At 38.7% G+C, this 15,945-nt stretch overlaps 1 protein-coding gene across 14 annotated transcripts in view; it reads left to right on the top strand.

Annotated features, from left to right (window-relative positions):
- Positions 1-15,945, top strand: part of HUWE1 (HECT, UBA and WWE domain containing E3 ubiquitin protein ligase 1) — a 154,951-nt gene that overhangs the window by 28,144 nt on the left and 110,862 nt on the right. For all 14 annotated transcript variants that reach the window (XM_070462819.1, XM_070462818.1, XM_070462820.1 and 11 more), the window contains one exon: positions 10,185-10,252. In XM_070462819.1, coding sequence (XP_070318920.1) covers positions 10,208-10,252 — 45 coding nt within the window. In that variant the 5' untranslated portion in view covers positions 10,185-10,207. The remainder of the gene's footprint in view (positions 1-10,184; positions 10,253-15,945) is intronic.

Raw genomic sequence — 15,945 nt, 5'->3', positions numbered from 1 at the left:
CTGAGGTATAGGGTTTTCAGAGTTTGAGGGAGAGACCCTGTCGAAATATTTCTGCAGATAATTTCAAGTTTTGTCTTGAGTGAGCAAAGGCTACACCTCAGTTGCTTTATTATTACATCTTACTATCAATGTCCAATAAAATATAGGTCAACAGTCCTCATGGTCATGTTTAATGTGGCTAATAATAGGAGTATCGCTGTCTATAGGAGGAGGAGTGTAGGGGAGTGGAGTGTGTATATTGACATTTTGTGCACTGTAGGGTTTTGGGGCAAATCTGGTTTGAATCTGGGTTCTACTTATTGGGTATATTGCTACTCTTGACCTCAGTAAACCAGGAATGATCCTCTTCTCCAAGTTGTTATAAGGATTAGAGATAACAGATAATAGGGGGTCAGTATTATCTGTTATTATGGGTGATAAATGAGTTCTCAGAATATTTGTTTGGTGGGTATTAATGCAAATAATCCAAAACTAAACTGGATGAAAAAGCCTGGTAATTAGGTGGTATTCCCTTTTACAAATTAGGTAATGTTATGTCTCTGCCTCTAATCAAATGGTGAATAGCAGGCTGGGTTTCAGGATTCAGCTTGCTGTTTCCTGACACAATGGATGATCTGGGCATTTCTCACCTGAGTTTACTTTCAGAGACTATAGAGAGGCAAAAGGCAAATGTAATCAAGTATTTTGCTTTGTAGGACATCACAGTTTAATATTCTCTAAAGCATTGCTTAAAAACTGCCATAGTACTTTTCCATGATTTCAGTGGAAATTTTAGGCTGACTTCTGTTTTGTCTTCCTGTTTTTCATTTAATTAACCAATATTTATTATTTCCTATAGGAGCTAAGTGTACAGCAGTGAACAAAACAATCAAATAGGAAATATGCTCACAGCTTCATGGAGCTTACATCCCCATGGGTAGGCTGACTTTGATTAATCCACACTCTCATACATGTGTGCAGCATTTCTTAACCTACCAATAATAAACCAAATTAATACCGAGTGCTTGCTGTGTGCCAGGATTAAACAACAAGAAGTATAGGAAAGAAGTTCCAAGAGCAGATAGCAGCCAATCCAAGGTATTTGTTTAGATAATATTTTTCTTAACTTGATGCAGCCCTTCGGCTCAGGGGCCACTGTTTTCTCCCTTAAGAAAAATTGTACACAAGAAAAAAAGAAAAATTGTACACAAGAAAAATTCTCATTACAAATGGATGCATAATTATAGACAATTTGGAGGCTCTGAAAAGTGTAAATAAAGCTGTGTTATCCTGCCACCTACAGGGAGCCACTCATAATGTTGTATATTCTTTTCCCAGAGTTGGTTGGTTGGTTTTCCTCCTCATTCTGTGACAGATATTTTCACACTAATGTCAGGAAGTGATAGGTACAGGGTACAGTGTGAGTACATAGGAGGGACACTCAGTCAAGTTTTAAGAGATTAAGAAGTGGATTGTCCTGGTTCTGGTTAATACTGTTTCTGCTGTTCAAAACCCAAATAAATGTTCACTCTATAAGATGAAATAGAGGCTAAATAGTCCCTCTACCCTCAACTTTCTTATGAATTTTCCTTCCATTATTTCCTTCCCCTCTCCCCTACACTCTTTCAGTGAGACCCCAAAATTCTCTGCTTTCATTTACAGACAGTCTTTTCAAAAAAGTATTCTACACATGTAATCTATATTGCCTCACTTCCTAGTGATTCATTGATTCATTCCAGTCTGGTTTTCTTTCCAGCCACCCTCCTGAAACTAGTGCTTGACAAGTTATCTCTACTCCCAATTTCAACAAAATTTTTCTGGACATGCCTCATTTTGACATTTGATCCAGTAATCATCTTTTGCCTTTCATGATACTGTGATGAACTAGTTTTGCTTCTACCTCATCAGCCTCTCCTTTGCTGGACTCTCCTCCTTTGCCTTCCCTTTATTTATGTATTTTTGTTTTAAATTAATTTATTTATTTTAATTGGAGGCTAATTATTGTAGTGGTTTTTGCCATATATTGACATGAATCAGCCACGGGTGTACATGTGTTCCCCATCCTGAACCCCCCCCCCACCTCCCTCCCCATCCCATCCCTCAGGGTCATCCCAGTGCACCAGCCCTGAGCGCCCTGTCTCATGCATCAAACTGGACTGGTGACCTATTTCACGTATGATCATATACATGTTTCAGTGCTATTCTCTCAGATCATCCCACCCTCGCCTTCTCCCACGGCATCCAAAAGACTGTTCTTTACATATTGTGTCTCTTTTACTGTCTCACATATAGGGTCATTGTTACCATATTTTTAAATTCCGTCTATATACGTTAATATACTGTATTAGTGTTTTTCTTTCTGACTTATTTCACTCTGTATAATAGGCTCCAGTTTCATCCACCTCATTAGAACTGATTCAAATGCATTCTTTTTAATAGCTGAGTAATATTCCATTGTGTATATGTACCACAGCTTTCTTATCCATTCATCTGCCAATGGACAACTAGGTTGCGTCCATGTCCTGGCTATTGTAAACAGTGCTGCGATAATGTACATGTGTCTCTTTCAATTCTGGTTTCCTTGGTGTGTATGCCCAGCAGTGGGATTGCTGGGTTGTATGGCAGTTCTATTTCCAGTTTTTTAAGGAATCTCCACACTGTTCTCCATAGTGGCTGTACTAGTTTGCATTCCCACCAACAGTGTAAGAGGGTTCCCTTTTCTCCACACCCTCTCCAGCATTTATTGTTTGTAGACTTTTTGATAGCAGCCATTCTGACTGGCATGAGATGGTACCTCATTGTGGTTTTGATTTGCATTTCTCTGATAATGAGTGATGTTGAGCATCTTTTCATGTGTTTGTTAGCCATCTGTATGTCTTCTTTGGAGAAATGTCTGTTTAGGTCCTTGGCCCATTTTTTGATTGGGTCGTTTATTTTTCTGGAATTGAGCTGCAGGAGCTGCTTGTATATTTTTGAGATTAATTCTTTGTCAGTTGCTTTGTTTGCTATTATTTTCTCCCATTCTGAAGGCTGTCTTTTCACACTTTGCTTATAGTTTCCTTCATTGTGCAAAAGCTTTTAAGTTTAATTAGGTCCCATTTGTTTATTTTTGCTTTTATTTCCACTACTCTGGGAGGTGGGTCATAGAGGATCCTGCTGTGATTTATGTCAGAGAATGTTCTGCCTATGTTTTCCTCTAGAGTTTTATAGTTTCTGGTCTTACATTTAAATCTTCAATCCATTTTGAGTTTATTTTTGTGTATGTTAGAAAGTGTTCTAGTTTCATTCTTTTACAAGTGGTTGACCAGTTTTCCTAGCACCATTTGTTAGAGATTCTCTTTTCTCCATTGTATATTCTTGCCTCCTTTGTCAAAGATAAGGTGTCCATAGGTGCGTGGATTTATCTTTGCTTTGCATTCCCTTTAAATGTTAGAGCAAATAAGAACTCAGTTCTGTGTCTCTTTCCTTCCTTCTCTGTAAGTGATCATCTCCAGACACATGGCTTCAAGTTCTGTCTATATGCTTGCAATCACAGATTTTATTCTCAGTGCATACTTCTTTCCTGAACTCAATTCTATAAATATTTGCATACCTACCACATGAAGAATGTTGTATGAGATGCTGAGGAATTAACGTTGTAGAAAATCAAACCAGTTATTAGTATATGTGCTGCCGAAGCGAGCACTCAAACCAGTTATTAATTGATATTTTCTATGAGAGAAATAAGCAGGGCACTATTATTAAAAAATAGTAGTTAGACCAGCTTTAGGTGGATTGCCTTGGGAAGCCATTTTAGGTCTTAGTTTAAAGTCAGATCCTGAAGTAGAGGTAGCTATGGGAAGAATGAGTGTGGAGCAGAAGCATTGCAGTTGCAGTAGCACACCTGTAAAGGTCTAGAGGCCAGAAAGAATTCAGAATAGTCCAGAAACTAAACAGAAAGACTGATATGTGTAGAGAGGAGATTGGAGAGAGTTCCAGGAGCCAAATCATGCCAGGGCTCTTTGGGTCATGGTTAGAATTTGGAAATAATTCTAGGGAAACTGTTGTAAGGTTTTAAACGAGGAAGGTAACTTGAGCTGATTTATGTTGGGTTTTTTTTTGTTTTTTTTTTGACAGATTTTACATAGGGCTTTTATTTTCTTTTTTTTCTTCTTTTTTTTTTCCATTTATTTTTATTAGTTGGAGGCTAATTACTTTACATCATTACAGTAGTTTTTGTCATACATTGAAATGAATTAGCCATGGATTTACATGTATTCCCCATCCCAGTCCCCCCTCCCACCTCCCTCTCCACCCGATCCCTCTGGGTCTTCCCAGTGCACCAGGCCTGAGCACTTGTCTCATGTACCCAACCTGGGCTGGTGATCTGCTCAACATCACTCATTATCAGAGAAATGCAAATCAAAACCACAATGAGGTACCATTATATGCCAGTCAGGATGGCTGCTATCCAAAAGTCTACAAGCAATAAATGCTGGAGAGGGTGTGAAGAAAAGGGAACCCTCTTACACTGTTGGTGGGAATGCAAATTAGTACAGCCACTATGGAAAACAGTGTGGAGATTTCTTAAAAAGCTGGAAATAGAACTGCCATATGACCCAGCAATCCCACTTCTGGGCATACACACCAAGGAAACCAGATCTGAAAGAGACACGTGCACCCCAATGTTCATTGCAACACTGTTTATAATAGCCAGGACATGGAAGCAACCTAGATGCCCATCAGCAGACAAATGGATGAGGAAGCTGTGGTACATATACACCATGGAATATTACTCAGCCATTAAAAAGAATTCATTTGAATCAGTTCTAATGAGATGGATGAAACTGATTTATGTTTTGAGAAGATTACTTTTGCTGTTCTCTGGAGAATGGATTGGACAAAAGTGAGTATGGAAGTAGGGAGATTGGTTATCCATATTTCACAGGTGAGGAAACAGAAGTGCACATCACACGATTTGTCCATATGCTCATACATTACATAATATAGCAGGGATTCTAATCTGAATTTCCTAATTTGGAGCCTATGTTATGATCTGGTGCTTCTCAACTTCAATATATGAATCACTAGAAGATATTCTTAAAATATAGATCAATTCTTCAGATCTAGGTGGGGCCTAAGATTTTGCATTTTTAATAACTCCCAAGTGATCTCAGTGCCGCTGATCCTTCAACCGTACTTTGAATAATAAGGCCAGTCTACCAATACACTCAACTGCTGTCGACTCAGGTTTGGAACTACAGGTGTCCTCTGCCCTTAAGCTGATTTGAATATTGAAAGTCTTTCTAAAATTGATCAACTGGAGGTGATTACTATAGAATGAGTTATCCTTTAAAGAATGAGTTCACTTGGTGTATTTTAATTGTGCACTGTTGTCTTGATATAAAACCTACAAAACCAAGATTCAAACTTCAAAGATAAGTGAAACTGGGGGGGAGTGAAGAGTTAGCTTCTTTCTGTTAGAGGGTTTTTTTATGTAATGAGATTTTTATTTGTTTAATTTCTAAACGTTAGGTAGAACTCATTCTCCAGTTATTGTTCCATCATTAGTGAGAATGATAATAGCTTTTCACCTTGTGACCCAGCTTCCCGTCTTACAATGTTTTTTTGAACAATAGGATCCAACAATGTAGGGGAATTTGTCACAAATTGGTATTTTCGTGTGCAGGTATTTATTGTTGTAATGAAACTAACAAATATTTGAGTAGCATGTTATTGAAGCATGGACGTGGGAATCAGAAAGACCTGGATTTAGATCTTGGAGCCAACATTCACTAAACAGGCAAGGTACTTAATTTCTCTGAGCCTCAGTTTTCTATCTATAAATGGGGACAGAACTTGGCTTGAATGGTGAGGGTTGTGTTAAAGACTATTTTATGAATCCCCTGTGCAGCATGTCTCAAGATATATTCTTTGAGATTCTTAAATTAGACTTTCAGTAGATGCCAACTGGGGGAGGGGAGCAGGGGATGGCTTTGTGCCCTAATAAGTTTCCATTACCCAGGATTTCTTGGAACCGTTAATAATGTCAGTCAGCCATGTGACTGTCCTAAAGGAAGAGAAATTTGTTGTTGTTCAGTCACTAAGTCGTGTCCAACTCTTTGCAACCCCATGGACTGCAGCACTCCAGGCTTCAGGTTTCCCAAGAACCTAGTCTTTGTGGAACAAGATGCTCTAAAAAATGTTTTGGGAAAAGCAGCCTAAGTATTGTCTGGCTTGTAGTAAGCCCTCAAAAAGTATTCTCCCTTCCCACTGTGAAACCAGCTTAGAAATAGAATAACTAGGAACAACAAAAAACTTTTGAATTTTCTTAATTGATGTCTCACAGGCAATGATATTTTATTTTTAGACTATTGGTATTTCTTGCAAAAAGAAATTATAAAAGCCAGGTTAACATTGCATCTAGGAGGACATGTGCTTGATCAATTGTTTTGGCTTGTTTTGTTTACTTTTTTTTACTTTGGTGCCTATCATCTGAATCTGTTTATGAAAAGTTTGGAACCTGAACAATGTGGAAACTGAAAAACTGAATGCACTTGCTCTCCCAGAACCTTGACAGTTAGAGCATAGGCAATGAGACCTCAGCTTCACCAATTAGACGGTCATTCTTGGGACTTTGCATCTAGAGCCACTGATGCAAATAACCTAAGACCATTTAGAAATCATACTGCTGCCAGCAGTTGCTTCTGGACTTCCAGCATAGGTTCTTCCAACTAAGCTATGTCTGTGGGAGGTCCTCGGCTGTAGTTCCAGGATGCCTGGCTTCCTCGGCTCCTTGTTTTCTGATGTCGATCTCTAAACTTATCCTGTCGGTTGCATGAGCTATCAGTTATCCTTCCAGTAAATTATATTTTCACTTTAGTTCACCAGAGTCCATTGTTTTCCACCCAGACCCTTGACAGAATAAGTCAAAATAGCTTTAGTTGAAGTGAGATTGTGTGAAGATTTGCCAGTGACTTCATCTACATTTTTTAAAACTGTAAAATCATTGTAAGTTATTTATTTGCATAAGTTTTAATCAGTGCTCTTGTTTTGGAGGACTGTGGTGGGTTTTTTTATTGTTGGGTTTGAGAATTCTTTATATATTCTAGATAGTATATGTGGTTTACAAATATATCGCCCAGTAGTTTTTAAAGTTCTACATTTAAGTCCATGATCTTCTATTTTTTGAGATGTAATTGATGTTTGACATTATATTAGTTTCAGATATTCAATATAATGATTCCATATTTGTATATATTGTGAAATGATCACAATAAGTCTAGTTAGTATCAATCAGCATAGTTACAATTTTTTTCTTGTGATGAGAACCCTTAAGATATACTTCTAGCAACTTTCAAGTATACAGTACAATATTAACTGTAGTTATCATGCTGCACATTACATCTGCATGGCTTGTTTTATAACTGGAAGTTTGTGCCTTTTGACTATCTTCACCTATTTCACCCAGCCCCAAACCCCTGCCTCTGGCAAATACCAATCTATTTCCTGTATCTGTAAATTTTGTATTTTGGGTTTTGTGGTTTTATTTGAGATTCCACAAATAAATGAAATCATACGGAATTTATCTTTTCTCTCTCTGGCTTATTTCACTTAGCATAATGTCCTCAAGGTTCATTCATGTTATCACAGATGACAAGGTTTTCTTTTTTTTTTGTAAGACTGTTCATACATCAGTGGACACTTAGGTTGCTCCCATGTCTTAGCTATTGGAAAGTAATGCTGCAGTAAATATAGGGGTGCATATATCTCTGATCCAACATCCATCCACTGGATCATAAAGCAGGGGAATACCAGAAAAACATCTACCTATGTTTCATCAGCTGCACTAAAGCCTTTGACTGTGTGGATCATAACAAACTGTGGAAAGCTCTTAAAGAGATGGGGATACCAGATCATCTTACCTGTCTCCTGAGAAACCTGTATGCAGGTCAAGAAGCAACAGTTAGAACCCCATATGGAACAACTGGTTCAGGATTGAGAAAGGAGTATGAAGTCTACGGCCATACCACCCTGAACGCGCCCGATCTCGGAAGCTAAGCAGGGTTGGGCCTGGTTAGTACTTGGATGGGAGAAAGGCGTATGACAGGCTATCTGCTGTCACCCTGTTTATTAACCTATACACTGAGCACATCCTAAAAAATGCCAGGCTGGATGAGCTACAAGCTGGATCAAGATAGATGGGAGAAACATCAACAACCTCAGATATGCAAATGATACCACTCTAATGACAGGGAAGAGCCTCTTGATGAGGGTGAAGGAAGAGAGAGCTGGCTTAAAACTAAATACTAAAAAAAAAAAAAAAACGGAGATCATGGCATCCAGCCCCATTACTTCATGGCAAATAGAAGGGGAAAAGGTGGAAGTAGTGATAGATTTCCTCTTCTTGGGCTCTAAAATCACTGTGGATGGTGACTGCAGTCATGAAATCAGAAGACAATTGCTTCTTGGCAGGAAAGCTATGACAAACCTAGACAGTGTGTTGAAAAGCAGAGACATTACTCTGCCAACAAAGGTCCATATAGTCAAGGCTATGGTCTTCCCAGTGGTCATGTATGGTTGTGAGAGCTGGACTGTAAAGAAGGCAGAGCGCCAAAGAATTGATGCCTTTGAACTGTGGTGCTGGAGAAAACTCCTGAAGTCAAAGACTCCTGGTACTGGAGAAGATTCCTGGACAGTAAGGAGGTCAGACCGGTCCATCTTAAGAGAAGTCAACCCTGAATACTCATTGGGAGGACTGATGCTAAAGCTAAAAAGTTAAAGTCGCTCAGTCGTGTCCAACTCTTTGCAGCCCCATGGACTGTAGCCTGCCAGGATCCTCTATCCATGGAATTCTCCAGGCAAGAATACTGGAGTAGGTAGCCATTCCCCTCTCCAGGGGATCTTCCCAACCCAAAATCAAACCCAGGTCTGCCACATTGCAGGTAAATTCTTTACTGACTGAGCCACCAGGGAAGCCCAAGTTGAAGCTCCAGTATTTTGATCACCTGATGCAAACAGCTGACTCATTGGAAAAGTCCATGATGCTGGGAAAGATTGAGGGCAGAAGGAGAAGAGGGTGTCAGAGGATGAGATGGCTGGATGGCATCACCAATGCAATGGACATGAACTTGGGCAAACTTCAGGAGATGGTAAGGGACAGGGAGACCCTGGAGTGCTGCAGTCCATGGGTTGCAAAGAGTCAGACACGACTGAGCAACTGAACAATAATACCAGAGTATCTTTTCAAGTTTTTTCATTGCCTTTGGATAAATATCCAAAAGTGGAATTGCTGGATCGTATTTTTAATTTTTTGAGGAACCTCCATACTGTTTACCACAGTGGCTGCACCAGTTACATTCCCACCAGTAGTGCACAGGAGTTCCCTTTGCTACACATCCTTGTCTCATGATCCATTTTGAGTTAATTTTTATATATTAAAATATGAGACTGAGGTCAGAGTTCATCTTTTTGCCTATAGCTATCTACTTGATCTGCTACCATTTGTTATATTTTTTATTTTACTGTACTGTAAAACAGTAAAAGATACAGAAAAACAGAAGTAAAAGAAACATACATGATCCATTTGGTTAGATTAAGGTAACATTTTGATGCATACCCCATCTAAGCTGTTTTCTTTAGACATGGGTTTATACCATTTATTCTGTTTTGTAGCCTTATTTCACTGTGAACATGTTTACTGTTATAGAATTGTGCAGTGTTTTTAACAGCTGTGTAATGCTCCATTTTAATCCAACGCTATTTTGGATATTTGCTTCTTTCCAATTCACTGTTAGACATGGTCATGCAGTATGGATTCTTGTGATTAAATATTTATATACACTTTTATGATTTTCTTTGGGTAAGTTCCCAGAAGTGGGATTGCTAAGTTTTCCAGAAAATTGCAGGATATGGTGAATTTTTTCCATCCTGAGGTGTGTTTAAGAAAACTTTTTACTCTTATTTTCAAGTATGAGTTTGAGAGTGAGCGGTGGGGGGCATTTTAATTTTACCTTAAAGTGATTACAAGCTGGTGGGCCAGCTCTATCTGGAGAGATTCTTTATCCCTCCGTACCTCATATCTATGCCTCTGAGTTGGTTTGCATCATGATTCTTGTTTTACTTGAAGAATTTTGCATGCTATTTATTCTGTATTTTCTGTGTCCATGCATGTAAAGCTCGTTTGCAACTTTAAGTTCTCACTTTTGGGGAAATTTTCTTTTCAGATCATAAAACAAAAATTGGAAACATGAAAGTAGACAGGACTAAACTGAAAAAGACTCCTACTGAGGCTGTAAGTATCCAAAGTTTGTCTGTTTTTTTTTTCATTTCAGAAAAAATTCTTTGCAGTCAGTTCACTGCAGTCAGTTCACTGGTACTGATCTTCCAAACATATCATCACTTACATAATACAATGTAGTAAAACAGCAACTTGTCTTGAAACATTGTTGACATTCGTGTAGACTTCTTACGCTGTAGTTCAAGGAGCACAAGCTTTGGAATTAGACACGGGTTTGAACTTTGCTAGATTTTTGTGTCTGAGAGTTTATTAACTTGCCTGATTTCCACAGCTATAAAATAGGGTTGCTAATTCCTATAAATAAATAAATAAAATAGGTTGATAATTCCTCACTTCTTGATGTGAAGCAGGTTTTCAACAAAGTATTGGGCACATAATTAATCAGTTCATTTTCTAAATACAGGCCACTTGGTTTTTTAAAAACTGGAACTACCTAGCAGGTATCACCCATGGGTATCGCTACTGATATTTGTTCCAGTCCTTGAAAGATTATTACATGGAAAAAAAAAAAGATTATTACATGGGCAAAACTGCCCTTTCCTTCAGTTTTGCACTAATGAGTTTGAGAAGAAGTGTTGTCTTCCCACATCTCCAGCATTGCGGGTTATCTTTTAAATTTTTGTTAATAGGTGGATAAAAAGTATTTCATTGTTCTAATTGCATGCCTTAATACATATATTTTCACATTTATTGGCCTTATGCCAATTATCTGCTCGTGCTGTTTTATTTTGTATTTGACAGTGAAATGTCAGTTTCTTACTGAATGCCATATATACTGAGTATATATTTTACATACCCGTTTATTTCCTTTTCATTTGGTTTCTGATATGTTTTGAAATCAAGAATTTTTGACAATTATATACTCAAATTTTTTCAAAACTGAAGAACAAAGAGAAAACTTGCAAGATGTCCTTAAACTTCCATGATAATTCAACCTTATAGATAATCAGAGAAATTCAAATTGTTTCTTTATCTTTTACCTAGTAGTTTGTTATGGATTTGTTCTTGGAGTCATGCTTATGTGCAAATTCCTGACTCATGTTATTTGACAGCTATTAGTAAGTTACTTAGGATAAACTGGAAATGGAATTTTTAGATCATTGACTATGTACATTTTTAAGGCCTGAAGATGCCTATTTTCCTCAGGCAGCAAGCCCAATTTCCCATACTGTGATCAATACTAGGTATTGTTTTTAAGGAAAACATGTGTTTATTTGCCATTATTTATTTGGCCCTCTATGCATTTCTTCCACCAGTCTATTTTCTGTATCTGTGAGCTTGGGTTTCTTTTGCTGTTTGCTTTTTGTTTTTTAAATTCCATATATATAAGTAAGCTCATATGGTATTTTGTCTTTCTCTGATTTATTTCAGTGCCCTCAAGGTTCATGCATATTGTTACAAACAATAAGATTTCTTTCTTTATATGGCTGAATAGTATTTCGTTATATATAGGTACCACATCTTCTTTATCCATTCTTCTATCAACAGACACTTAGGGTGTTTCCATATCTAGGCTGTTCATGTTGCAGTAAACATGGGAGTTCATATATCCTTTCAAGTTAATGTTTTCACTCTCTAGATGAATACCCAGAAGTGGAATTGCTGGATCATATGTTAGTTCTGTTTTTAATTTTTTGAGAAACCTTCATACTGTTTTCTATAGTGGCTGCACACTTATTGATCACTTTATGTATTAGCAGCTGTGTGAAGGATTTTTTCCCCTAGATTTGACATCTTTTATTGGAGTGACTCAGTATATACTGTGGCAGTTGATATGCAGCCATTGAACTGATGTGCTTTCTTTTGCATTACCATGAGTAAGGAAAATCTCAGTCTGTTTGCATTTGTGTAGCAGGGACAAGATGGTAAAGATATACTTTTTTCCCTGGTGCATTTAGTAAACTCCAAGGTCCATAGGGACCTTGATACTCCCAATGAAACAGCATTGTTCTGGCATGTAAAATTGATGCCATTGTGCTAACTGGCATAATAAATTCAAATCCTAAAAGATGATGCTGTTAAAGTGCTACACTCAATATGCCAGCAAGTTTGGAAAACTCAGCAGTGGCCACAGGACTGGAAAAGATCAGTTTTCATTCCAATCCCAAAGAAAGGCAATGCCAAAGAATGTTCAAACTACCTGCACAATTGCACTCATTTCATATACTAGCAAAGTAGTACTCAAAATTCTCCAAGCTAGGCTTCAGCAATACATGAACCAAGAATGTCCAGATGTTCAAGCTGGATTTAGAAAAGGCAGAGGAACCAGAGATCAAATTGCCAATATCCATTGGATCATAGAAAAAGCAAGAATTCCAGAAAAACATCTGCTTTATTGACTATGCCAAAGCCTTTGACTGTGTGGATCACAACAAACTGTGGAAAATTCTTAAAGAGATAGGAATACCAGACCACCTTACCTGCCTCCTGAGAAATCTGTATGCAGGTTAAGAAACAGACATGGAACAACAGACTGGTTCCAGATCAGGAAAGGACTGCATCAAGGCTGTATATTGTCACCCTGCTTCTTTAACTTATATGCAGAGTACATCATGCGAAATTCCAGGCTTGGAAACACAAGCTTGGAATCAAGATTGCCGGGAGAAATATCAATAACCTCAGATATGCAAATGATACCACCCTTATGGCAGAAAGTGAAGAGGAGCTAAAAAAGTCTCTTGATGAAGGTGAAAGAGGAGAGTGAAAAAGCTGGCTTAAAACTCAACATTCAAAAAATGAAGATCATGGCATCCAGTCCCATCACTTCATGGCAAATAGATGGGGAAACAATGGAAACAGTGACAGACTTTATTTTCTTGGGCTCCAAAATCACTGCAGATGGTGACTGCAGCCATGAAATTAAAAGATGCTTGCTCCTTGGAAGAAAAACTATGACAAACTTAGACAGCATATTAAAAAGCAGAGACATTACTTTGCTGACAAAGGTTCATCTAGTCAAAGCTATGGTTTTTCCAATAGTTGTGTATGGATGTGAGAGTTGGACCATAAGGAAAATGAGTGCTGAAGAATTGATGCTTTTGAACTGTGGTGTTAGAGAAGACTCTTGAGAGTCCCTTGGACTGCAAGGAGATCAAACCAGTCAATCCTAAAGGAAATCAATCCTGAATATTCATTGGAAGGACTGATGCTAAAGCTGAAGCTCCAATACTTTGGCCACCTGATGCAAAGGGCTGACTCATTAGAAAAGATTCTGATGCTGGGAAAGATTGAAGGCAGGAGGAGAAGGGGATGACAGAGGATGAGATGGTTGGATGGCATCACTGACTCAATGGACTATGAGTTTGAGCAAGCTCCAGAAGTTGGTAATGGACAGGGAAGCCTGGCATGCTGCAGTCCATGGGGTTGCAGAGAGTTGGACACGCCTGAGGGACTGAACTGAACTGATGCTAACTGGGGCTTGTGAACAGAAAACACAAGTACTTAAGATGCCTTAGACATACATGTGCCAGAGAATGCCCTTTGAAGGTTGAGTGCCTGCCAGAAGTCTGGGAAATGTCAAAATTTCCTTCTCAAGTGAGACATATTTCCACACCTTGTACCACACACCATGAAGGTAGAGGAACAGTGTATGCAATGACTCTTTAGATTTTGGAGGCAGCATATGTCATGTTTACACATGCTGTTTTGATCCATATATTGGATAACTTCTAGGGTGACAGTAATGTTTGGATCTAGAAAAGACTGCAAAAGTTTCAAGCTATGATGTTAAACTGCCCTACTTCATGGACATTATGGTCTGGTAGATCCAGGTGTCTACCTTAGTGTCAGCCGAAGGCACTATGTGGTACCTCTGGCAAGCCCCAATAGGAGAACAGCTTAAGACCTAGGAGGTAGAGTTTGGCCATTAGAAATTGAAGTGGTATTGCTAGTAGGCTCAAGTAGATCCAAAAGGCACAAGTTAACTGCATGAGCAGTTAGTTCACACTCCTATGTTACCTGTTTCTGCTGCTTCATACCTATCCCTCAACGTGTATGACTTAAAGGAAAGAAAGAAAAGGTGCACGTCTGGTTTGTGGGAGGATTTTGTGCCAAGAATTTTTAATGCCTTTAATTTTCGCAAAAATTTGAGATAGTTCTTAATGCTTACTTTAGAGAGAGGAAAGATATCAGACTTAGCTTTAAAAAAAACTTTGCCCTTGAGTCCCTATTGTTCGATGTTCAAGTTTTGGCTGCTGAAAATGCCCCTACTTTAAATCTCACAACATTGCTAGATAAATAGATTGTGTTAGTTTATTTTGTGAAAGAGGATACAGAGAGTCAAAGATGTAGCTTACCAACTACCTTAATTCTAAAGCTCATGGCCACCCAAGATGGACAGGTCATGGTGGAGAGTTGTGACAAAACGTGGTCCACTGGAAAAGGGAATGGCAAACCACTTGAGTATTCTTGCTTTGAGAACCCCGTCAACAGTATGAAAAGGCAAAAATGACACCGAAAGATGAACTCCCCAAGTTGGTAGGTGCCCAATATGCTACTGGAGAAGAGTGGAGAAATAACTCCAGAAAGAATGAAGAGACAGAGCCAAAGCAAAAACAACGCCCAGTTGTTGATGTGACTGGTGATGGAAGTAAAGTCCAATGCTATAAAGAACAGTATTGCATAGGAACCTGGAGTGTTAGGTCCATGAATCAAGGTAAATTGGAAGTGGTCAAATAGGAGATGGCAAGAGTGAACATCGACATTTTAGGAATCAGTGAACTAAAATGGACTGGAATGGGTGAATTTAATTCAGATGATCATTATATCTACTACTGTGGGCAAGAATCCCTTAGAAGAAATGGAGTAGCCCTCATAGTCAACAAAAGAGTCTGAAATGCAGTACTTGGGTGCAGTCTCAAAAATGACAGAAATGATCTCTGTTCGTTTCCAAGGCAAACCATTCAGTATCACAGTAATCCAAGTCTATGCCCCAACCAGGAGTTTTGAAGACGCTGAAGTTGAATGTTATATGAAGACCTATAAGACCTTCTGGAACTAACACCCAAAAAAGATGTCCTTTTCATTATAGGGGATTGGAATGCAAAAGTTGAGAAGTCAGGAGATCTATAAAGAAAGCTGAGCGCCGAAGAATTGATGCTTTTGAACTGTGGTGTTGCAGAAGACTCTTGAAAGTCCCTTGAACTGCAAGGAGATCAATCCAGTCAATCCTAAAGGAAATCAGTCCTCAATATTCATTGAAACGATTGATGCTGAAGCTGCAACCCAAGTACTTTGGCCACCTGATGCTGGGAAAGATTAAAGGCGGGAGGAGGAGACAACAGAAGATGAGATGGTTGGATGGCATTACCGACTCGATGGCCATGAGTTTGATCAAGCTCCTGGAGTTGTTGAAGGACAGGGAAGCCTGGTGTGCTGCAGTCCATGGGGTCGCAAAGAACTGGACACGACAAGAGCAACTGAACCGCCTGATGTTCTTTGTAACAGTATGCTGTCTCTCAATATTTACACTCCTATTATGTGAGATAAGTGCTTTATGTATGTGCAAACACTTGAGCGTCACATTTCCAAGGTAGTTCTTAAAAGGACTTTTTTCCTGATGAGAAAATTGTGGCTAAGAGGTTGGATTTGCCCATGATCAAACAACTTAGTAAAGATTGAGCTAAAAACTGAACCCAGATTTGTTTGGCTCCAAATCTAGGCCCATTCACAACATACCATACTGTTTT

Source organism: Odocoileus virginianus, unplaced genomic scaffold (assembly GCF_023699985.2).
Source record: "Odocoileus virginianus isolate 20LAN1187 ecotype Illinois unplaced genomic scaffold, Ovbor_1.2 Unplaced_Scaffold_14, whole genome shotgun sequence".
Lineage (NCBI taxonomy): Eukaryota > Metazoa > Chordata > Mammalia > Artiodactyla > Cervidae > Odocoileus > Odocoileus virginianus.
Note: the sequence above shows the minus strand (reverse complement) of the source record. Positions and strands in the feature narration are given on the sequence as shown.